The sequence below is a fragment of the Heptranchias perlo genome, chromosome 15, assembly GCF_035084215.1.
Source record: "Heptranchias perlo isolate sHepPer1 chromosome 15, sHepPer1.hap1, whole genome shotgun sequence".
Taxonomy (NCBI): Eukaryota; Metazoa; Chordata; class Chondrichthyes; order Hexanchiformes; family Hexanchidae; genus Heptranchias; species Heptranchias perlo.
The window spans coordinates 25,135,723-25,160,268 of record NC_090339.1 but is presented as its reverse complement, the minus strand read 5'-3'; the positions used below and the strand labels follow the sequence as shown (position 1 = coordinate 25,160,268).

The window sequence follows — 24,546 nt, the reverse complement described above, 5'->3', positions numbered from 1 at the left end:
AGGTAAATATGATTAGGATTATTTGCTTCCATGGAGGATGAATGCTAAACTGATTGGTTGGGCTGAATGGCCTATTTCTATTTTGTATCTTCTATGTCTTAAGTATTGAGAATTTTTGGAGGGTAGTTAGTACCTGAAGTATTGTAGTGAAAGGGGAAGGAGGAGGCAATTGAGACTTGCAGGAAGCAAATGGGTAGTTAGTATTCAAGGTAAATGGATTACTGAGGAATTTGGTATGTGGAGTTCAATGTGGGGAAGTGTGAGGTCATCCACTTTGGACCCAAGAAAGTTAGATAGATCAGAGTATTTTCTAAATGATGAAAGGAACTGTGGAGGAGCAGAGAGATTTAGGGGTCCATGTACAGAAATCAATCAAAACTAGTGGCTAGATTCAAAAAAATAATTAAATAGGCTAATGGAATGTTAGCCTTCATCTCAAGGGGGCTGGAATAAAAAGGTATGGAAGTTATGCTACAGTTGTATCAAGCTCTGGTTTGACCGCATCCGGTGTTCAGATCAGGAAGGATATTTTGGCCTTGGAGGAGGTGCAGCGCATATTCACCAGAATGATACTGGGGCTAAAAGGGTTAAATTATGAAGACAGGTTGCAAAGACTAGACTTGTATTCCCTCAAGTATAGAAGATTAAGGGTTGTTATAATTGAGGTGTTTAAGATGATTAAAGGATTTGATAGGATAGATAGAGAGAAACTATTTCCTGTGGTGGGGGAGTCCAGAACAAGGGGGTATAACCTTAAAATAGAGCTAGGCTGTTCAGGGGTGATGTTAGGAAGCACTTCTTCACACAAAGGGTAGTGGAAATCTGGAACATTCTTTTCCCCCAAAAAGCAGTTGACGCTAGGTCAATTGAAAATTTAAAAACTGGGACCGATAGATTTTTGTTAGGCATTGGTATTAAGGGATATGGAACCAAGGTGGGTAAATCAGCCATGACCTAATTGAATGGTGGAACAGGCTCAAGGAGCTGAATGGCTTGCGCTGTTACTATGTTCCTAAGAGTACAGGCAGAGGAGTTTAAAAGGGGAAGAGGACAGGGTAGTCAAAAGTAAAAATAGTACTGAGAAAAATCAATTAAATGAAGATGGTTGATAAAGAACTTTACACAGAATAAGGAGAAACCACCAAATACATAAATTAAAGAAAGTGGGCAATGGTGGGGATAAATAAATTAGGGAGAAAGTTGACAAAATAAGCAAAATAAAGATGTGGGGTTAATAAATTGAAAGGACCCTTGTATATCATTAATTAAATAAAGACTTGGGTTACAGTCAGCAAAACTGATTTAAAGATTGGGGCTTCACTGGGAAAAATGAATTAAATACATAAGAACATAAGAACATAAGAAATTGGAGCAGGAGTAGGCCAATCGGCCCCTCGAGCCTGCTCCGCCATTCAATAAGATCATGGCTGATCTGATCCCAACCACAAATCTAAAGAACACAAGAAGTCGGAGCAGGACCCGGCCACATAGCCCCTGGGCCCTCTCCGCCACCCACAGGGCATTGACCGATCCGAACTAAGCTTCATGTCCAATTTCCTGCCCGCTCCCCATAACCCCTAATTCCCTTTACTTCTGTCGAGAGGCTGATCGGGGAGAAACAGCACTGACTATTAGCTTTTCACTGCAATTATCAACAGGCTATTGGGGGCAGGGCAGTGGCAGCGAGTGACAAAGCCATGTTATTGTGAAACCAGCGAAGCTGGTGCACAGATGAGTGACAGGGCTGCATGTAGGGTTGTCAACTCTCCAGGATTGTCCTGGAGCCTCCAGGAATTAAAGATTAATCTCCTGGACACTGCTGTGAGCAGTCAAAGAGAAAAATCCTAGTGGCATTAAAATAATTGTCTTTTATTTTTGCAGTTTCTTTAAACACTTCCATTTATTAGTTATAAAAATATTACAGATGGGAGAAAAAGGCTGTTTGACTGGGTGGGGTGGTTGGAAGTGGAATGTCACATGGTGAAACCTCCAGGAAACGTACAACTGGAGTTGGCAACCCTAGGCTGCAGTACTGCAAAACCAGTGAGGTGGGTAGCCTGGCGAGCGAATGAGCGAGGGCAGCTAAGCAACCAGTAATGGAAAGCAGAATAGTCCAACGGCTGAGGCGGCCATTTAATGGATGCCGGAGGCAGAGGGGCACTGTAGCAGCAGCAAAACTGCCGATAAACAGAAGAGGCTGATTCAGCATGTGGCAAAAACAGAAGCCAGGGAGGAGAACACACAAATGCTGATTTCAGTGAGCCCCCAGATGATTTCAATGGACTTGGCTTTATTTATTTTAGCACGATGTCTGCCATTCTCCCAGGCAGTGTGTGCTACATTGCCACCCTGTGGTGAAATTTAAATAATGCAGCTAGAAATTAGATAAAGGGCTTTAGTTGAGTTGATTGGTCACAATGTTAGGTGGTAATGTTACACTCAGAGCCACTTACAGATGCAATACCAAATAGGTATAAAGATACAGATGGAATACGCTCTACCTGCAGGAGTATAAGTTCAAGAATTTGTTTTGGCAAAACACATTTGTCCTGATAATGCTACCAATGTTTACCAGAATAGAATAAGAAATACCTTATACTTGATAATGCTACTCCCATGTACTGATACAGAGTAAGGAAGTGTGCTATGCTTTTACTCCTGTTGTATCAGGAGTCAAGGATTAATACTGTCTTTACCACTACATTGAGGTGGCTATTGTTAAAAGATAAAGAATATATTGCCTTGCCCTGCTAATAATGCTGCTTCCATGTACTAGTGTATAATGAGTATATTAACCCCTTTGCTTCTAATAACACTGCTTATATGTCCTAGTACAGAATTAGTATGTTACTCCTTCACTCATGATAATGCCTCTGCTCTGGTACCGGATGAAGGGGCATATTACCCGTTTACTTCTGTTGGCCCTGCATCTGTGTACACTGCAGGATAAGGAGCATATTTTCAAGGACAGAACCATAATCTCTTGCCAGTGAAAATTTGTGACTTGAAAAGAAACTATACTTGTTCTTTGTTTTTTTTTGCTTCAAAGGTTGAAGAGTACAAGGAAGCCCTGGATGGAGTTCTAGTCAGGCAGCAGAGTGGTATGCGTTTAGTACCAGAGCTTTATAGTGTTCCAGCCGATAAGGTAATTTTTAAATACTTTCTAATGGATACAAGGGTATCTAATGTTCCTCTGGTAAGATAGGTATTTTCAAATTAAGTCCCCTCCAAGTCAAGTGACATTAAGAATATCTTCGTTGCAAAGTGACATTAAAAGTATCTTTGTCACTAGTTATTTTCCTCCTGTCACAATGTTGTTTGCCAGAGTGGCCCTCTGATGTATATTCTTTTCCTGTGGTGAGGTGCCAAGCCTTTGCCTTTGAGTGTTCTAATTATGACATGCTTTACATTGACTCATCTATCCATAATGTAGAATAATTTTAAGTCTGTGTCTGCCTTTGTAAATCTACCAAGCTGTAATTACATCCTCCCTATTGGTGGCTTTGTAACACCCCAGTTTTGTCTTTCCCAACTCTTCGATCTGTACTTCAGAGAAACTCCTTGCTCCAACAAACTATTACTCTAGCAATGGCCGATAAACATCTGAGAGACAGATTAATTTGGCACACCTTTGCAGATGAATAGAGACCAATTATCTGGCAGTCTCAGCCAATCAATGATCCACCTCCTTTCACCAAACTCTTAATGGTCTAGTAAAATTCTTGCTTCTCGCAGCTAGCCATCTCACCCTAATTTTGAGTCATAACATCAGTATGTTATCTGTTTCCCCATTGTCATACAGGAGAACCAAACACCAAGCAGTTCTTATATCAAATATTACACTGATTTTTCTTACAACTACTTAACAAAATTAAATGAGGTTTTTGTATTGTGCGCGCCTCTTGTGACCACATCAGTTTTTCTGTGCCCTATTCTACAAACTTCTAAAGGCCAGCTAGAGCCTGGAGTCTGAGATGTAAACAGCTGCTGCAAAATATTAAGGTGGCCCTTCTCTCAGGATCCCCAAGTCCTGGGATGGACGTGGGATACATTGACTCTTTGTCATGATCTCTTTGACAGCCTGATTTTGCAAAGATGTAGGCTTCTTGCAGTGAGCTGTTGGACACAGCCTCTGAGGCTTCTGCATTGATACTGTGATCAGGATTCTGGCTCCCAGCAATCAATGGAAGAACAAACTTTACGGAATTAGAAAGATCCTTTAATCCCTGAGTAAGTGTCAACCAAATATTCTTTGGTCTCTCCAAGATGCTGCAACGTATACATGGCAATTTGGTTGTCAGTAACCTCTCCAGACAGTCCCTCAAAACCTGTAGACCTTCATTTAGTGTCTCCACATAGAGTTGACTGACTTGCCTAGATTTCCCATGAAGTAGGGGAAGGTGTGCAGAAGCTCCTGTAGCGACAATTTTCTCCAGGCTGCCCTGCAATGGGTTGAACCCCTCTTGGATGTTAGCGCAAAGCAGGGCAGGGGACTCAGCTATTTGCTGCATATCTTCAGAGAGGCCCCTTGGAGTCTCCATATTTTTTTGACGCTCTGCTAGCGTCCTTCATGGCAGGACCCCTGATATCATCATCCATTTGCTCTGCAGCCATGGGCTGATATGTCTTCACTTTCACTCGGCTACATTGGGCTCCGCTTCCACATCTACATCCCCAGGCTTTTTTGTACTCTGTGCCTTACCACATGTCAATTCCTCATCTAAACTATCTCAAGTGGGTCTCTGGGTTGCAGTTTGCAAGGAAGAAGGTGCATGACATGGTGGGTGAGTGGTCACCGGTATTGCCATGGGTAGAGAGGACTACACGGTCTTGCTCTTCAGCAATATTTGCTGTGTTCTGGCTTGCAGCCTCTGGAAGAGAAAACTGTATTGCGCAGCATTCTATTTTAATCCAGCTGCTTTGTGGATTTCTTGTGAGGAAAGTGATAGCTGGTGAAGAGATTAAAGAATACATAGAAACATTAAAAAACAAAAGGTATATGTTTCGCAAACCCACTAAAGGCAAAGAGACTTCCACATCACCATCTCCAACTGCCAGGCCAGAATGGAAACCAATTATGGCCAATATTTTCTCCTCTTGTAGTGTTAAATGCCAGATATTGGCACATCCTCCTCCAGTAGCCTGACGTTCCCTGAGCATGTGTGCTGTCTTCTTCTGCAGGAGGAATCCAGTGTGTTAATTGGCTACTGCAGCCTCCAGATTCCTGCAGTCACAAGTGGTCAGAATTTGTGGAATTGATGGTAGTAATGGTAGATGTCAGGGAGCGAGAACCTAGATTGTGAGGCTGCAGTGCGCTAGCATGCATAACTGGATAAGAGACATTTAACATGAGTGCTACCAAGTGACTTTGCTTCGGGAACAAGCGACCCGGTTGGTGCCACGTGATAGTCAAAAGGGCAACGCTTGACTATTGTTGTGCTTAGGGATTTCCCATAAGCTTCTGTGATTTAGTTATCTGCCCTGTTATTCATCAGAAAACACTTTTACCTTGTGAGGTCATTAAACTTCTTACAACACTGCAAGGTTTTTGGGGGGGATTTTTGGAGATCCCATTCTCAGCCATAGCGACCTCCTTCCATGCCCATATTGCTGCACGTGATGGCCTCTTACCTGGTTTTCGAACAATTGCATTCCTCCTTTCTTGAATTTGTGCTGGCAGCACTTCCACAACAGCCTCGGAAAAGTTAGAAGATTGCTTTTTTCCTTCTTCGCTCCAGCCATTTCAGTCTCTCTTCCAAGAACCTACTCAACCCTTTAACTGTATGATAACCTTTTAACTAGAGAAGTTGCACCCTCCTTTCGCCCATTTCCAAAATTTTCAGGGCTATCCTGGCGTGTCTGGCCTGCTGGTGGGATTCCAGCTCTTATCCTGCCATCATTATTTAAATTAGCTGATCTCAGAATTTCTAATGGGTCAGCCTTCTCCAATTTCAGCAGGCATAAGTTCCACTCTGCTGCAGTTATGCCAGCGGAATGGAGCCCCAGGAATATTCAGGCTTATGACTAAAATTACTTTGTTACATAGCCGTTTTTAACATCAACTTTTCACTAACTGCAGAAGTTTGGCTTATCTTATTCTCTTAAGAGGTTTCAATCAAACAATCTCTCCTCAAAGGCTCCAGATCAAAATGCAGTGATTTAAAAAGAAACAGGTTGATAAATCGGAGCCTGGCAGAATTTACTTAACTGTTAAGTTCAAAAAGCTGCCAATCGATCATATAGCTCAAATAAAAAACAGTATGTTTGTATTTGAATGACTTGGCTCCTCCTTTGAGTAAACAGCCTGCCGACTAATGAACAATAATTTCAATATTGTATCGACTTGAGCTGGGACGTAATTTCTTTGAGCGAAGCAGATTTTCAACTCCTGTAATGCAGTGACCGAATTAAAGTAGTAAGTACCAAGCTAATGCTTAGACAAAAATGCTTCATTTTTGTAATCAAATTAAAGCTTCAGCTGCATGAAATCTATAACATTGGGCCAATATGAAGACACATTACAAGGTATGGCCTCTTTTATTAACTGAATTGGATTCCAAATTTAATACCCACTGTGTCAAGTATCTGCCTTATTGCATTAACTCCAGTTTGAGCTTGAAAGAATTAAGGAATCTATTATTTGCAGAACATGAGTTGCTTTGTTTTTTGTATTTATAGTACTGATTTCACAGTATACATTGTTTTTATTGTACATTTAATAGTGAATAAAATTTTATATTAGAAGCTACCATTCTTTTTCTGGTGAGTACTTTTTTTAAGGTTTAGTTTATTTTTGTAAAGTTTAGTTGTTAATCTAATAAATCGAGGCATGGCAGGGCAGCTCAGACCCGTCGAATCCATGGCCTGTGCCATATGGGAACACCAGGCCACTTCCTGTATCCTGGACAACCACATGTGCAGGAGGTGTCGCCAACTGGAAAAGCTCAAGCTCCGGGCTTTGGACCTTGAGCAACAGCTGGCGTCGTTGCAGTGCATCCGCGAGGCTGAGAGCTACATGGATAGCACCTTTTCAGGAGGTGGTCACCCTGCAGCTTAAGAGAGTGCCAGCAGAGAGGGACTGGGTGACTGCCAGACAAGCAAGGGGGACCAGGCAGGTAGTGCAGAAGTCCCCTGGGGCCATCTCACTCTAATCAGTTTCAGTTCTGAATACTGGTGAGGGAGAGGATTCCTCTGGGGAGTGCAGCCAGAGTCAAGACCACAGCATCATGGGAAGCTCAGCTATACAGGGGGGGAGGAAAAAGTCAGGAGAGCATTAGTGATAGGGGATTCTATAGTTAGGGGAACAGACAGGCGTTTCTGCGGCCACAGACGTGATTCCAGGATGGTATGTTGCCTCCCTGGTGCCAGGGTCAAGGATGTCACTGAGTAGCTGCAGAACATTCTGGAGGGGGAGGTTGAACAGCCAGAGGTCGTGGTCCATGTCGGTACCAACGTGTAGAAAGAGGGGTGAGGTCCTGCAGGCAGTTTTTAGGGAGTTAGGAAAGAGATTAAAAAGCAGGACCTCAAAGGTAGTAATTTCTGGATTACTCCCAGTGCCACGCGCTAGCGAGTATAGAAATAGGAGGATAGAGCAGATGAATGCGTGGCTGGAGAGATGGTGCAGGAGGGAGGGCTTTAGATTCCTGGGGCATTGGGACCAGATCTGGGGGAGATGGGGCCTGTATGGGCTGGACGGGTTGCACGTCAACGGAGCTGGGGCCAATGTCCTCCCGGGGAGGTTTGCTAGTGCTGTGGGAGAGGATTTAAACTAATTTGGCAGGGGGGTGGGCACCAGGATGTAGCATTGGAAAGGAGAAACGAGGTGCACAAAGGATTGTGAGCGAAAAATAGCACTAGAATAAGAAATAGTACGATATTGAGTAGGATCAGACTAAGAGAGTACAAGAACGCTTAAGATTGATTTACAGTGCACGTGTGTAAATGCACGAAACATGGTAAACAAGATTGGTGAGCTGCAGGTGCAAATAGCCACATGGGAATATGATGTCATGACGATAAGAGACCTGGCTCACAAAAGGGCAGGCTTAGGTACTAAATATTCCTGGATACAAAGTGTTCAGGAAAGAAAGGAGAATGGAGGGGATGCAGTATTGATTTAAGGAGAATATTGCAGTGCTGGAGAGAGAGGGGATGTCTTGGAGGGGTCAAGGACAGAACCTATTTGGTTAGAGTTAAGAAACAATAGAGGTGCCATTACACTGCTGGGTGAGTTCTATAGGCCACCAACTAGTGGGAAGGATATAGAGGAGCAAATTTGCAGGGAAATTAGAGAGGTGCAAAAGCCGTAGAGTAGTGATAATGGGGAACTTCAATTATCCTAATATAGACTGGGGTAGTAATAATACAAGGGGCAAAGAGAGGGAGGAATTTTTGAAGTGTGTTGAGGAGAACTTTCTTGACCAGCACGTTTCCAGCCCAATGAGGAAGGAGGCATTATTGGATTTGGTTCTGGAGACTGAGGCGGGAAGCATTTAGGGGACAGCGATCATAGTATCATAAGATTTAGAATAGCTATGGAAAAGGACATGGACCACTCTAAAGTAAGAATACTCAATTGGAGGAGAGCCAATTTCAGTGGGATGAGAACAGATCTGGCCCAGGTAAATTGAAATCAAAAATACTGACGGGCTAAAAATTGATGAAGACGAGGTACTAGAAAGGCTAGCTTAAAATAGATAAGTCACCCGGTCCAGATGGGATACACCCTGGATTGCTGAGGGAAGTAAGGGTGGAAATTGCGGAGGTACTGGTCAAAAGCTTCCAAACATCCTTAGATACAAGGGTGGTGCCAGAGGACTGGAGAATTGCAAATGTTACACTTTTGTTCAAAAAAGGGTGCAGGGATAAACCCAGCAACTATAGACCAGTCGGTTTAACCTCGGTGGTGGGGAAACTTTTAGAAACGATAATCTGGGACAGAATTAGCAGTCACTTAGACAAGTGTGGATTGATTAGGGAAAGCCAGCGCAGATTTGTTAAAGGCAAATCGTGTTTAACTAACTTGATAGAGTTTTTTGATGAGGTATCAGAGCAGGTAGATGAGGGCAGTGCAGTTGATGTGGTGTATATGGACTTTGTTATATGGTAATGACTTGGACTTGGGCATACAGGGCACAATTTCCAAATTTGCAGATGACACAAAACTTGGAAGTGTAGTGAACAGTGAGGAGATTAGTGATAGACTTCAAGAGGATATCGACAGGCTGGTGGCATGGGTGGACATGTGGCAGATGAAATTTAATGCAGTAAAATGCGAAGTGATACATTTCGGTAGGAAGGCTGAAGAGAGGAAATATAAACTAAAGGGCACAATTCTAAAAGGGGTACAGGAACAGAGGGATCTGGGGATATATGTACACAAATCGTTGAAGGTGGCAGGGCAGGTTGAGAAAGTGGTTAAAAAAGCATATCTGCTCCTGGGCTTTATAAATAGAGACATAGAGTACAAAAGCAAGGAAGTCATGATGAACCTTTATAAAACACTGGTTTGGCCACAACTGGAGTATTGTGTCCAGTTCTGGGCACTGCATTTTAGGAAATGTGTGAAGTCCTTAGAGAGGGTGCAGAAGAGATTTATTAGAATGATTCCAGGGATGAGGAACTTTAGTTACGTGGATAGACTGGAGAAGCTGGGGTTGTTCTCCTTGGAACAGGGAAGGTTGAGAGGAGATTTACTAGAGGTATTCAAAATCATGAAGAGTCTAGACAGATTAGATAGAGAGAAACTGTTCTCATTGGCAAAAGGATCAAGAACCAGAGGACATAGATTTCAGGTAATTGGCAAAAGAACCAAAGGTGACATGAGGAAAAACTTTTTTACACAGTGAGTGGTTCGGATCTGGAATGCACTGCCAGAGGGGATACTGGAGGCAGATTCAATCATGGCCTTCAAAAGGAAACTGGATAATTACTTGAAAGGAAAAAATTTGCAGGGCTACGGGGATAGGGTGGGGGAGTGGGACTAGCTGGATTGCTCTTGCATAGAGCCGGCGGAATGGCCTCCTTCCATGCTGTAACCTTTCTATGATCCTGTGATTCCATTCGCTTCTCTTCACATTACTCACACTTTTTTCATACTACTTCTGGTCTGCCATCTTAATTACTTTAGGTGAAGGCTTCCTATCTTCTGTAATACATGCACACTCTTTAGTTTTGATTCTCCTCACCGTAAGCATTCTATTTTATATTTCTGACTTTTATTTGATATGTTTTTCTATCTTCCTTATCCTTTCCATTAATGGAATGTCCTTATCCGTTGACTAGCAGACGAGGTTCCAAGTGTTGCTGTATCTATTATTCCTTAGACTTTGAAAGCAGCTCAGTCAATAAACCATTATCTCTTAATTCCAATGGGTTTTCTAACAATGTCTCCAACAGTTATCAGGTCATTGGATTCTTGCCATTCTAGCTTATTCTAATGTTGTTTGAGTGGTGTTTTTTGAGGCTAACTTTGTTTTTTTATAAAACTGTAGCACTTCTGGGCTTCCTATGAAGTTAGAGAATGCTGCAAAATTGGTAACTGTCACATCATATTGTTTTTCAGGTGGACGAAGAGTACCTAAACCCACATACTGTCACTAGGGTCCCAATGGGCAAGTTGCCACATATGTGGGGGCAATCCTTGTATATCCTGGGTTGTCTTGTGGCAGAGGTAACTGTCACCATTCTAAAAGAATGCTACCTTTTAAAAGTAGTAATTTCTTCTGACTATATGATTTAAGAATGCATGTATCTGTTCACCCGTTCAGTTTTGTGTCTAGGAATGTATGTTTGTAGAATGTAAAGTCCCTGGAGCACTATTCATTGGGCTTGCTAACCACACAACACCACAGGCCAGTTGGATCCCCAAGTTACTGGTTTGTAGTGTCATTTTGTTAGCGTGGACCAATTGGATCCAGACTGTTGATTCCACAAAAACGTCCACCTATATTGGAAGAATATTTTCTGCATGCTGAACTTTTTCGTATGTTCTGTTCATGTAGATTTGTAAATTTATTTTTTTTAGATTTTAATTTGTTGATTTCCCTAATCAACCAACTATAGGCAAGATTTTTTTTCCCTTTTCATCATTATTTTAATGTTATGAGTAGTCTAATCTTGTGTAAGTTGCTGCTCTCCATTCCATTTGCTCACCCTCTGCTGTCCCTTTTCCAGTTAACCAGATGCGCTCTCCTACCTTCAATTGCTCTGCTCTTTGACCTCCTACTGGTTCGCTTTCTGGTCCTGTGCCCCTTCTATTATTGAAAAAAAGTCCAATAAATCACTTAACTGCTCCTCGACCTCACACTTGATTCGTTGCCCAACTGCTCCACTCCCTGGCTTATGCTTTAGGCTACCTGTGAGTACCACTACATGCACCTATATATATGGAAGCATTGAGCCTCTGATTAGTCCATCCTCAGCAGCACAACTGAGATTGGGAACTCCCCTTTTATGGAATGATAGGCATGATCTTGTGTATTTGATTAAAAGTATTAGGAATTCCATTTATACAGCCATGTAATTCCATGAATACTACTTATTCTGAACGTCTGTATGCATTATATTTAAAAAGTGACATGAGCACGCATTCAGTTCCATAGGGTGGGGGGGAAGTACCCTTATACAGCATGTAATGGGAAATGCTAGTTTTGAGAAGATTTTGAGTGAACGAACAAGTAATGTTACTTGAAAATTAGAGCAATGTGAAGCTGTTAGCTGAGTAGTTGTATTTTATGTATGTAGGTGTGCATGATATATTTTTTAATCATTATTGAGATATTGGTAGCCAAAAATATGGAAGATTTCACAGTTGTCTTGACTCAATGGGCTCAATTTTCAAAGGGCAGTGGGGGGGTGGGCTGGGGGGGGGGCGTCAATGGCCACGTGGGTAACCCGACTAAAAAAAACGTATAGTTTCCTACACAATCACTGGTTTGCCGTTTGAAAGCTGCGCTGTGGGCAGACTGCGTACCCGCATGACAGGCTGTCAGCTGGAGCGGTTCTATTTGAAGGGCCATTGCTCCAAAGGCTTAACACCAAAAAGGCACAATGGAGCAGCACAGGGGCAAGGCTGCTCCAAGGTTTAATGATGCCTCACTGCAGCAGCTACTGGCTGGGGTGAGGAGGAGGAGGGAACTGTTTTATCCCGCGGACAGAAGAAAGTACCCTGCCTCTGCCTCCAAGAAGGCCTGGCTCGAGGTGGCAGAGGAGGTCACCAGTAGCAGCAACATCTCCCGCATCTGGGTCCAGTGCAGGAAGCATTTCAATGACCCAACTAGGTCAGCAAAAGTGAGTATTATTGATTTTCCTGCATTCCGTGTTCCACATCATCACCAGCCGCCCCCACCCCCCAACGCATTGCCAAAACTACTCCATCATATCACTCCTTAAAGCCACTTGAGGCTCATCCTTAATTTACCTGCACTTCCTCACTTCCCCATTAGTCACCCCACCATTTCCACTCACCCCAATCCTTGTCCAATGTGATGGCTCTGCCTCATACTCACCCTCTGATGCCTCACTCAAAGCAATGAATTCATCGGCTGGCCACTTCATCATCACTCACTCACACGTATGTACTTTCTCCCCTTCTAGAAGAGAGCGCAAAATGCACGCGACAGGGCGAGGACTGGAGGGGGGCCACAACAAACAGTGGTCCTCACAGACATGGAGCAAGAGGCCCTGCAGATCAGTCGCACCCTCGAGTGTCTGTCTGTCAGGGACGGCGAGACTGCACTCCACACACATCTGGTGACACAACTTTGACATTCATCATACACGTGAATTGATGTTAACAATGCTTGCCATGTTGAACACCTCATTGTGCTCATTGCAACATAACACATCTGTGATGATGCTTAATATTGCCTTCTGTTCTCTTACAGGCCCTTCAATGACCGCAGTGATGGGAGGGGGCAATTCCTCACAGGAGCTCCTGGCACCTGAGGGGCATCATCACATCACACCTCGGTGGGTCCTAGTAGCCAGTCAGTTGGGTTGGCATCACGCACGAGCTGACACTGGTGGCAGGGGCAGCTGCGGAAAGTCCGCGTCGGTGGGTGCACTCCTCTCCAAGCTCTGCTCAGCTGGATGCAGTTGCTGAACCCCGGGGGCCATCCTTTAAAAGGAGAATGATTGAGGGACAGCAGCACATTTGCGAGGTACTGGAACAGGTGCCACGCACACTCGCCACAATAATGCAGAGGATGGAGGAGTCCAAGTCCTGCATTATTGGAATGGCGACACAGGTAAGTACAGGAATGCCTGCGATGGAGAGAATGGCAGCCTCCGTTGAGTTTCAAGCACGGCTCACAAATGAGTCCGTTTAGGCCCTGATAAAGGTCGTTCGGACTCAGCATGAACAACATTCTACCGCCTTAAATAGGCAGGCAGATACACTAGTACTGGCCTTAGAAGGCATCACACATGTCCTCCAAACTGTTATCCAGCAGAGTGGTAGGAGTGATGTGGCCTTGGCCCAGGGATGATGGCGAAAGCGGACATGGAAGTGGGGACGCCACTCGGAACGCTCCCACGTCTCAACCATTGCCCCCCTCTCAACCAGTACCCGCAATGCTGCCTCCTTTCTAGGTGGCTGAGTCTTGCAGGTGCAAGTGGAGCAGTCTTTGGAGGGGCCCTCACGGGCTCCAAAACCCAGAGGGCATAGGCCGAAAGCATCTAAGCAGTTGGGGCATGAAAATGAGCAACTTGCCACTACCTCTGCTGCAGCCACAGGGGATGCACCACGTAGAAGCGGTGGGAAGAGGAAGGCTAAGGATTTGTGGGCACGAAGGGTATGCACAAGGGTGTCTGATAGACTGTCATGTTTTCATTTATATTCACATTAAATGTTATCTTTCTCGCCATTACTGCCACGTCTTGCCCATTCTTGACTGGCTTTTGTGATAGCGCCCTTTCATGAACTTAACCATGAATGGCGACACTTGATGCCACCCATTGGGTCACTTTACAGTGGGTGTATGTGTAGTTGCAGGACTGTTTTGTGCAGGTGGTGGTAGCTGGTTTTGGCGCTGCTCTTTCCAGGTGGTCTGAGGACTGGACTCTTCACACTTCCTGATGTTAGGAGAACTATTCACATATCAGTGACTCCCTGACCTCACAAGCAGTCAGGTGAACCGCTGCTCTGGCCATGGGTTCCTCCGCCTCCCCTTCAATGTGGATGGTACCCCTCTCTGCTGTGCCATGTTGTGCAGGACACAACATGCTACTATAAAGTGTCCCATTCTATTTGGTGCACACTGAAGCGCTCCCCCAGAACGATAAAGGCACCTAAATCGCAACTTGAGCAGCCCGAAAGCATGCTCAATTGTAGACCTGGTGGCGACGTGGCTGTCATTGTATTGACGCTGTTGCTCGGTGATGGGGTTCCTCCGAGGTGTTATGAGCCACGAATGCAGGGGAGCCAGCCCTTAAGGATGTTCGGTGCGTGGAAGAGCTCCGGGATGTTGGAATCCCTCTGAACGAAGGAATCGTGGGAGCTGCCAGGGAATGTGGCGCACATGTGAAGGAATCTTTTGCGGTGGTCACAAACAAGCTAAGCGTTGACAGAGTGATACCCCTTTGTGTTGATGAACAGTCCTGGCTCGTGTGGAGGTGCTCGGATTGCTATATGGGTGCAATCGTTTGCGCCCTGTACCCGTGGGAAGCCAGCCACAGAGTGGAGTCCCACTGCCCTCTCCATGGGGAAGTTGATGTATTGCAAGGCCCTGCGAAACAAGCCGTCAGTGACCTGCCTTATGCACTTGTGTGCAGACGACTGAGCAACCCCGGCGATGTCACTGGTGGCATCCTAGAATGATCTGGAGACAAAGAAGTTGAGGGCAGTGGTGACTTTAACAGCGACAGGTAATGAGATGCCGCCAGGACCAGCCGGGAGCAGCTCGGCATGAAAGAGGCAGCAGATGTCTGCGACCACCTGGCAACTCGCTCACAGCCTCCGTATGCACTGCTCCTGAGAGAGGTCCAAGAAGCTGAGCCTCGGTCTGTATACCCTGTGGCGAGGGTAGTGCCTCCTGCAACGGTGCTCGCTCTGTTGTTGCCCTCTGTGCTCTTGTGCAAGTGCCTATGGCGCAGCACCGTGTTGTGGAGCTCCAAGTGGTGGAAGTGCACGTTGTGCCTGGCGAGGATGGTGATGTTGCTCAGCCTCGAATGTAGTGGTGAATGCAGCCATTGCGCCCCCCCACCCCCCATCCTGATGGTGTCAGTTTGAGAGGGTCCAAAAAGTTGGTAAATATGTGTAAACAGAAGAATTCTGAGTGTCAACCAAGAATTTTCAGTCTAAACACAAAGATCTCCAGCCAAAAGTTTGTCTGAGACACCTGAGTGCCCCGCTGCAATAACTTATCTTTTATCCCCATCTGTTAAACAGGCATTTAAATGCCCAACTGGCTGCTAGCTGAAACACGTCTCCTTGAACATGGGTTTTTCCCACAGCACGGGAAACACTCTGAGGTTGAATTAAAATCGCACCCCTGGCTCAATCTCCACAAAATTAACGATTTAAACTAGATCAACGATATCAATAAGTGGTTCCTTCCGGATTCGTGAAGTGCACGTGTGCACACAGGTGCATGTGTGGCAACCCTGGAAGTCGGCGGGTTGGAACTGGCTTCCGAACCCGCTCAGGATTTTCCCGATTTTCGCAGCCCCCAACGCACTTGCAATTGCAAGTTAAAATAGGCTCCACTGTCTCTGGCAACCTACTATTTTCAGGAGTCTATAATGCTGACTATCCAGTTGTGATCTTTTCTGAAGTACGTTAGTGGAGTCTGCATTGAAGGACTGTGTTCCTGGAAGGTTAGTTGGGAGGGTCGTCAGCCTGGTTTCATATTTTTTTTAAAAAAATGTTGTGTGCACAAGGTTCTTCCATGAAGCTCACCTATAGAGCCATTTGCTGGTAGGAATTCCTAATGCTTTTTAATCAAATATACTATGAGGAGAGAGTCTTTCTCTACGTTACCCCACTGTGTCTGTTGGAAAGCATCACTGGGATCTGTGATTATAGTGTCTTTCTTAAGGCAAATTGCAGCCATTTTTTTTCTGTCTCTGTTGAGTCTTGGTAAGTATTTGCAAAGGACTGGAGGGGATAAAATGGGCAGCTCTCAATTGGACCTCGCCAAAGTGGCCATACTTCATGTGTGAGCCTAGACAGTGATGAGATATTCTGCTGCACATGGCACCATTGCCTATCATTGAGTACACCTCAGCATAAGTGGCAAGAACTGGAAAGTGGAGTGGTAACCCTGGTCACTGTTTCCCTTCCTAACCACTAGGCCAATTGTAACATCCCTACTTGCTGCCTCAGCTGAGATCAGCTACCTCAGCAGACTGAAGGTTACAATTAGAGCCTTTCAGGATTATATGGCTTCGCTACACATTATCTTAACTAGAGGGGAGAAGAATGTTGCCTTTGTCTGAAATCTGCAACCTGTGTATTACTACAAATGTGTTACTTGCAGGGATTTCTTGCTCCTGGTGAAATCGATCCATTGAATAGAAGGTTTGCGACAGTTCCTAGACCAGATGTTGTAGTACAAGGTATATTTTTGAATTAATTTCTACTTTAATCATTGTTAGGATAGTATTCTAGTTTGGACTAGACTGCACAGGCTGTATTTCCAAAAGTATCCACAAACCAACTTAATGCAATATAGGGTGGTTAAATTATGCATTCATCAACAGTGATGACCAAGAATTAGATTACGGGCCATGCATTTACTTTAAAATATTGTTAGTGTTTTTGAGTACCGAGATATAGTACTCGTTGAATGTCTTCATTGATTTATTGTGACTTGCATAAACTTATGAGACATGGAGACTGGTTAAGTCTGAAGTTTACTTTCCCAGCCATATTCTGAGCATAGTATAGTAGGTTTGCCCATGTTCTATCCAAGCTTGATCTAGGAAGAGGTCTTTCTACGAGTAAAAGAAGAATTAAGGTGCATTGTGTTTGGCATTTGATATTTGCTGATACTTAACTGCAGGCCATGGGTAACTGGTTTGGACAGCGCTATATCCTAAATAGATTTGGCCCATTTGTGTGTTTTTTGAGACAGTTGGTGCCTCACTATGGAATGAGTGAGGCAGAAATAAAAGAAGCAAATTCATGCAAATAACAGCAACAACAACTTGAACCTTTAACATAGAAAAATATCCCAAAGCAGTAAACAGTGTTGTAATCACAAAAATGGATACGGAGCCAAAGAACGAGATATTAGGAGGGGTGACCAAAAGTAGGAATTGTACTAGCCAGTTCTTTGCGGACAATTTCCCAGTCTTGGTATTAATAGTTGCAAAAGGAAAACTCATGAGTCTATAATTCTGCTGTGGTGCTTTTTTTTTACTAGGACAGAGGTCCAAGTTGTAACTTGGATTGTGCAAATGTTAAACGCTTATTATTTTTTCACTTGCTTTCTTAGGCAAAGTATAAGAGGCAGGTGCAAATGTGCTAAATCATTAAGATATTTTTGATGTTGGCGTGTCAAGTTTGTGATTTGCCCCTTATGCTTCTCCTGGGCATTATCCATTTGTTCTTTACCTTGTTGCCAATTTTAGCAGCTTGCTTGCAACAGGGATCAAAAAGCTGTCAAATTCTATTTCTCTTGGAGTTCTAAGATTTCCTGCTGTGCATTCAAAATAGAGTAAGCTTGGGGAAATTTTAGTTGGATGGACTTTTACACTGATCCACTGCACCAACACCAACAGAACCAGAGAACCCTAATGTAGGTGGGCCACATCCCTACCAACATGACATTTGTTTGTATTGAATGGTGGTTTACTTCAGTGCTTCTGGATAATAGTCACAAGTCTTCCTTGAAGTCAAAGATTTCAACCAAAAGCTTTAGACCAGGCACAATTCAATCTGAAATTCATTAATGAAGATTAGATAACTGTGGTACTGTCAGCTTGGCTCAGTGGTTATCGCATGAGTCTGAAGATTATGAATTCAAGCCCACTCCATGGTATGACTGTATAATCTAGACTGGTACTACAATCTAGTGCTGAGGGAGTGCTTCATTGTTGGAGGTGCCGTATTTCGGATGAGACAGTAAACTGAGTTCCCGTCTGCCTGTTCAGGTGGACATAAAAGATTCCATGGTACTTTTTCACACAAGAGCAGGGAGTTGCCCTGGTGTTCTGGCCAACATTCATTCCTAAACAACACCACCAAATCAGCTAAACTGGACGTTTGTCTTGCTGTTTGTGGGATCTTGCTGTGTGCAAATTGGCAGCTGTGTATGCCTACAAAACAATAATGACCACACTACAAAAGTAATCCATTGGCTGCAAAGTGCTGTGAGATGTCCTAAGGATGTAAAATGCACTATCTGGTCATATTATCTTTCCTTGATACTAGAGGTCAACCTTTGGGCTCATGTGATACTGAGAGAGAACTTTGGGTCATGGACTCTATAAGGCCCACTCTTCATTGAGCTCAGATCCAGCTTTTAAACCTGTCGTCCTCTTTATCTCTAGATTTATTTGCCTGTCAGTTCACTTTCTTGGGAATGCTCAGTTAATTTTTTTTTATGAATATCACTGGTTCACTGTGGAATATAGAAGGACGTGCCAAGAGCAACACCACTCATATCTTTGGAATTAGGTATGAAACTAGTGATGCTACAACACATGCATGCGGAACACCAAAAGCAGCAGGCTTTTAGATAGAGCTAAGTGGACTCACAAGCGACTGAGCTGAGCAGGGCTCTGTAGCCCTACCACATCTGGTCGAGAATGATGGTGCCAATTAGGTTCATTCCACCTGACATTAAGAAATGACTAAGTACATTGGGCACGGCAAAAACTATAGGCCCTGACAAAATCCTGGCTATAGTGCCAAATACTTGTGCACCAGAGCTAGTTGCTGCTAGCCAAGCTGTTCCAGTACAACTATGACACTGGCATCTACCAGACAATGTGGAAGATTGCCCAGGTATATGCTATCCACAAAAACAGAATATATCTAACCCGGCCAATTACTGTACTATCGGCATCCTCCCAGTTATAGCTAAAGTGGTAGAAAGAACTAGCAATAGTACAGTCAAGCAACTCCTATTTACCAATAACCTGCTCACCAATGTTCATTTTGGGTTCTGCCAGAAACACTCTGTTCCAGACCTCATTGTAGCCTTGGTTCAGACATGGACGCAAAAGCTGGATGCTAGAGGAGAGGTGAGAGTAGCTGCTGTCAACACCAAGGCAGCATTCGACCGACTATGGCATCAAGGATCCCTAGAAAAACTGACGACAATGGGAGTCAAAGGGCAAAACTCCCAGTGGCTGGAGTCATACCTGACACACAGGAAGATGGCTGTGGTTGTTGAAGGCCAGTCATCACGACCCTAGGACTCTGCAGGAGATTCTAAGGGAAGCTATCTTGGCCCAACCCTTTACAGCTGCGTCATCAATGATCTTCCTTCTGTCTTAAGGTCAGGGGTGGGGTTGTTCACTGATTCTACTGGATTCAGCTTCATTCATAACTCCTCTGATCATTTAGTAGCCCATGCCCACCTACAACAAGGCCAGGAAATCATCTAGGCTTGGGCTGACAAGTGGCAGGTAAATTCTCACCACATAAGTGCCAAGTAATGATGATCGTGAACAAGAGGAAGACTGTCATCTCCCCTTGACCTTCAATGGCAACATCATCACTTGAGTCCCCTGCCATCATTATGGTTATCATTGACCAGAAGCTGAACTGGACCAGCCATATCAACACTGCAGCTACAAGAGCACAGTCGAGACCAGATACTCTGTGATTGGCTCACCTGCTAACCCCTCAAAACTTCTCCACCATCCACAACGCTCAAGTCAGTAATGTAATGGAATACTCACCACTTGCCTGGATGGGTGTACGCTCAAGATAGCTCCAATCGTCTGGCTGGCCTCGCATCTTCCATCTTTTGGAAAATTCAGCTCATCCAAAACTCTGCTGCCTGTATCCTGTCCTGCACCAAGTTCTGCTCACCCATCACCTCTGTTCTCGTTGACTTACACTGGCTCATAGTCTCAAACTTCAAATTCTTATCCTCCTGTTTAAATCCCTCCATGGCCTTCTCGTTCCCCATCTCTGCAATCCCCCAGTCCTACAGTGCCCTCCTCCCCAACTCTCTGTTGCTGGCCACTTATGCATCCTCTTCCCCCACACTTTGCTCCACCATTGGTGGCTGTGCCTTCATCTGCGTAGGCCCCAGGCTCTTGAATCCTCCCCAAGTCCCTCTGCATCTCTCCTTCCCTCTTTTTTAAGACCATCCTTGAAACCCACCTCTTTGACCAAATATGTGGTCATTCTCCTAATATCTCCTCCTTATGCTTCTGTGAAATGCTGTGGGAGTTTTTCCTATGTTAAAGTTGCCATATAGATAACTCTCATTCTTAGCAAAAAACTGGACATAGCATAGGCTAGCTGCAGTGTCCAGTGTTCTACCAGATAATACAACCAGTACATACCCTAAAAGGCAAAAGTTCCACTTGGGTGTAGTTAAGCAATCATGGTCAACAAATGAGATAAGAGATGGTGTCAACCTAAAACAAAAGGCTTACACAAATGCAAGGAAAAGTGGAACTCCAGTGGACTGGGAGAGTTATAAAAATTAAGTTTGTAGATGACACTTAAATTAAGAGACACAGTAAGTTGTGTAGATGGAAGCAGGAAGTTACAAAGGGACATAGACAGATTAAGTGAGTAGGCCAAACTGTAGCAGATTTGAGTTCAATGTGGGAAACTGTGAGGTCATCCACTTTGATCCAAGAAAGATAATCAGAATATTTTCTTAATGATGAGAGACTAGGAGCTGTGGTGGAGCAAAGGGATTTAGGAGTCCATGTATACAAATCACTAAGTTAGTTCACAGGTACAAAAAGTAATCGGAAAGACTAATGGAATGTTGGCCTGGAATACAAAAGTGAGGAAGTAATGCTTCGGTTGTACAGAGCCTTGGTCAGACCCTATCTGGAGTATTATGTTCAATTTTGGACGCCGCACCTCTGGAAAGGTATATTGGTTTTGCAGGGCATACTGCGCAGATTCACCAGAATGATACTAGGGCTTAAAAAGTTAAATTATTAGGACAGTTTTCATAAACTTTGCATGTATTCCCTTGAGTTTAGAAGGTGATCTAATTGAGGTGTTTAAAATTGTAAAGGGATTTGATAGGGTAGATATAGAGAAACTATTTCCTCTGATGGGGGAATACGGAACAAGAAGGCATAATCTTAAAGTTAGAGCTAGGCCAATTAGGAGTGAAATCAGGAAGTAATTTTTCACACAAAGGGTGGTGGAAATCTGTAACTTGCTTCCCATAAAAGACCGTGGTTGCTGGGTCAATTAAAATTTTCAAGACTTAGATCAATACATTTTTGTTAGGTAAGGCTATCAATGGATACGGAGCAAACGTGGGTAAATGGAGTTGAGGTACAGATCAGCCATGATCTAATTGAATGGCGGAACAGGCCCGAGCGGCTGACTGGTTTGTTCCCTGTTCCTATGTTACACCAGGGAATCTGCCTGATTCCTGCCTATTTGCACATCCTGGTCCAGACCCAGCAACCAATCAGGAATGGATTGCATCATATAATTCTGTCTCGACTTTCCCAGCACCCCCTGCATTATTGCTGTGACATTACCATCCACCAGACCAGCATCCTTGTGACCTCTAAGTGAGATTATTAAATTGGAGGGGGTTTTGTGCTGTTGGTCAATGCCCATATGGAACTGGGTTGAGAGGGCTGCAAATTTGTTTGACATTGGAGCCAGTACAAGAGGACCTACATCTCATACACTGGGGCTGGATTCAGACTCAGTTGACAGAGATGAAAAACTTCTACATTTTGTTTCCTTATTCTAAAATGCATTTCTGTTTCATTTCAGTGGTGATAATGGCAGAAACAAAAGGAATAAAGGAAGTCTTGGTGAAGCATGGAATCAACGTACAAACTGTAACAGAAGTTTTTCCAATCCGAGTGCAGCCGGCTCGTATTCTTTCTCGTATCTATGCAAGACTGGGTGAGAAAATCTTTTCTCATTTATTTGAATTGTACGTAGGAGTTACTATAAAATTATTTAATGCACTGAGATTTAATTTTAGTTGTTCACTGGATATTAATGATTTCCTGTACAGCAGTAATGGAGCTAAATTAGCTAGGAAAAGTATTAATGGGCAATCTATTATTTTGCACTCATAAAGGTGAAGAATGTTAATGCTGAGAAAAGGATTTGTCCATTTTCAGGTGCTGTGTGTCAGCATTAAATACTTAAGAGAAGGTGTATCAAGGAAGCTTCAAATTAAGTCTGCCTCTTGTCTGCTCAGCAACATATCCTGGCACCAGAATCACACGCGCTTTCTACACTATATGGGATTTATTTATATATATATATATAAAAATATAAATCCCACAGTTAACAAATAAGGATACAAAAAGGGCAGGAAGTAAAGACCAATGGGCCCATCAATCCAGACATGGTGCAGCCACTTACGTATACCATTGATTCATCCCCTAGCCATGCAATCTCCTGGTAGAGGAAACAAAAACATGCAGCCAATTCAGGGAAAAATTCTGGGAAATTCCTCTCCAGCTCACTAAGACAATCAACCAAGGTTAAGCCTATGTTTTTTCTAAACTAAATAACCCTAACTCTTGAAGCTTGTCCTAATAATTAAGAGTCCGAAGGCTGGGTATCATTCTGGTTAACCTCCTCTGCACCTTCTCCAGAGCCTCTATATTCTTCATGTGTGGGGACTAAAACTGGACACAACATTCCAGGTTTGAGGATGTCAGGAGAATTTCTGGCTTTGGTCTTTAAGATATAGCTTACGCATAGATCTAATCTTGTTGACAGGTCGCAATAAGAGAATGATGCTGACTGGTCGGCCTTACCGGCACATGGGTATTCTTGGCACATCAAAATTGTATATTATTAGGGATGAAATCTTTTCTTTCACTCCTCAGGTAAGATTCACCTAGTCTTTTTTAATTCTATTTGAGAATTTTGTTTTGAATTTCTTTTAATTAAAATATCCCTCCTTTAGGTGTACTGCACATCATTTCTTAGCCCAGAGAGTTCTCAGCACTTCCCTGATAACAAATCTGTGATCTCATGCTAAGTGGGAATCATGTGCAGTAGCCTATCTCCTACCACTCTGTGGTCTGGTGGATTAGTGCAGCAACACTCTTCACAAGTTAGACCATGCAAGTACTGTGGGTACTAATATCTCGTATGTTGTTTTCTTTCTGTATATGTCCAGTCATTTTTTTAAAAAAAATCTGTTTTACAGTTTATTGATCAGCAGCATTTCTACCTGGCCCTTGATAATCAAATGATTGTTGACATGCTTCGAACAGAGTTATCATACTTGTGTCGTTGCTGGAGAAAGACTGGGCGGCCTACTGTGACGTTTCCAATTTCACAAAGCATGCTTAGTAAGTCGATCATCTTGATTCCTACAATACATTGAAAATGTCTATAAACTATTTAAAATGATTTCCCCCCCCAGATGTTTAATTCTGATAACACTATGCTTTGCTGGCGGCATATGGTTCCACAGGCACCAACGGCTCTCCAGTACTTCACAGGCACCAACCTGTTCTTCATATGTGAGCCTAGACAGTGAGTGTCGACCAACTATTCAAGTGTGGAAGGCATCCTAGCTCAACCTGATTTTGGCCACCTGACATCCACTTGTGTGCTCTTTCTAGCACGATGCACTAGATCGTGATCAAGAATGGGAAACTAGCCAGATTATCAATTTGTATCATATTTATATTTTAAAAATTGATAACGTTCTATATGTCTATAATGTATATATCTAGCCTGCTTTTCTTGTGCTTCACACTTCTGTCACATTTCAAGTCTCACATTCCAATTTCTGTGTGACATTTCAAAATGTAGTTTAAAGAAAGAAGGTAATTCTCCCAAGAGTATAAAATTCCAAAGTCAGAATGATTGTAGCCTCTTAGTTGACCATTTTATTAACACATCCAATGCTTACTTAAATAGAAATTGCTGTTTGTAAATTTAAAGGGACACACACCTTTTTAGCAGAAGCATAATGCATTCTTTTACATAGTATAATGTTATAAAATATCTGATTTTATGACTTGATGTTACATTGAGGGTTAAATTCGATAACCTCCGAATCCGGGCACGATTAACCCGCGCCCGGTCATTGCGATGCACGTGAGATTCATGCAGCCTGGTCATTTACCAGTTTCCTGTGAGCAGCCAAGTCTGGCTGTGCTGTTGAATGGCTTCTCACCAGTAGGGAGGGTCCGATACCTCGTGAATGGCTCGCACCTCTTAAAGGCAGTGTGCACCTCTTATTTGCAAAATATAAGATACGGGTCCGCACGAAGTCTGAACGGAGATCAGACATCGCACATGTAAAACACAACTGCAGTCCCGTCCCTATGTTTACAAACTGTTGAGTTATGTTAAACATTGAATACAGGTTGCGCACTACTAAATACCACATCCTGCGACCTGCACGCCAGACCTCACCAATCTGCCGATCTGAGTTTGTACCA

At 43.6% G+C, this 24,546-nt stretch overlaps 1 protein-coding gene across 7 annotated transcripts in view; it reads left to right on the top strand.

Annotated features, from left to right (window-relative positions):
• The window catches only part of phka1a (phosphorylase kinase, alpha 1a (muscle)), a 133,114-nt gene that overhangs the window by 38,728 nt on the left and 69,840 nt on the right, over window positions 1-24,546 (top strand). For all 7 annotated transcript variants that reach the window (XM_067996916.1, XM_067996918.1, XM_067996917.1 and 4 more), the window contains exons 11-16: window positions 3,050-3,145; window positions 10,565-10,672; window positions 16,482-16,560; window positions 21,893-22,027; window positions 22,862-22,971; window positions 23,298-23,442. In XM_067996916.1, the coding sequence (XP_067853017.1) occupies window positions 3,050-3,145; window positions 10,565-10,672; window positions 16,482-16,560; window positions 21,893-22,027; window positions 22,862-22,971; window positions 23,298-23,442 (673 nt within the window). The remainder of the gene's footprint in view (window positions 1-3,049; window positions 3,146-10,564; window positions 10,673-16,481; window positions 16,561-21,892; window positions 22,028-22,861; window positions 22,972-23,297; window positions 23,443-24,546) is intronic.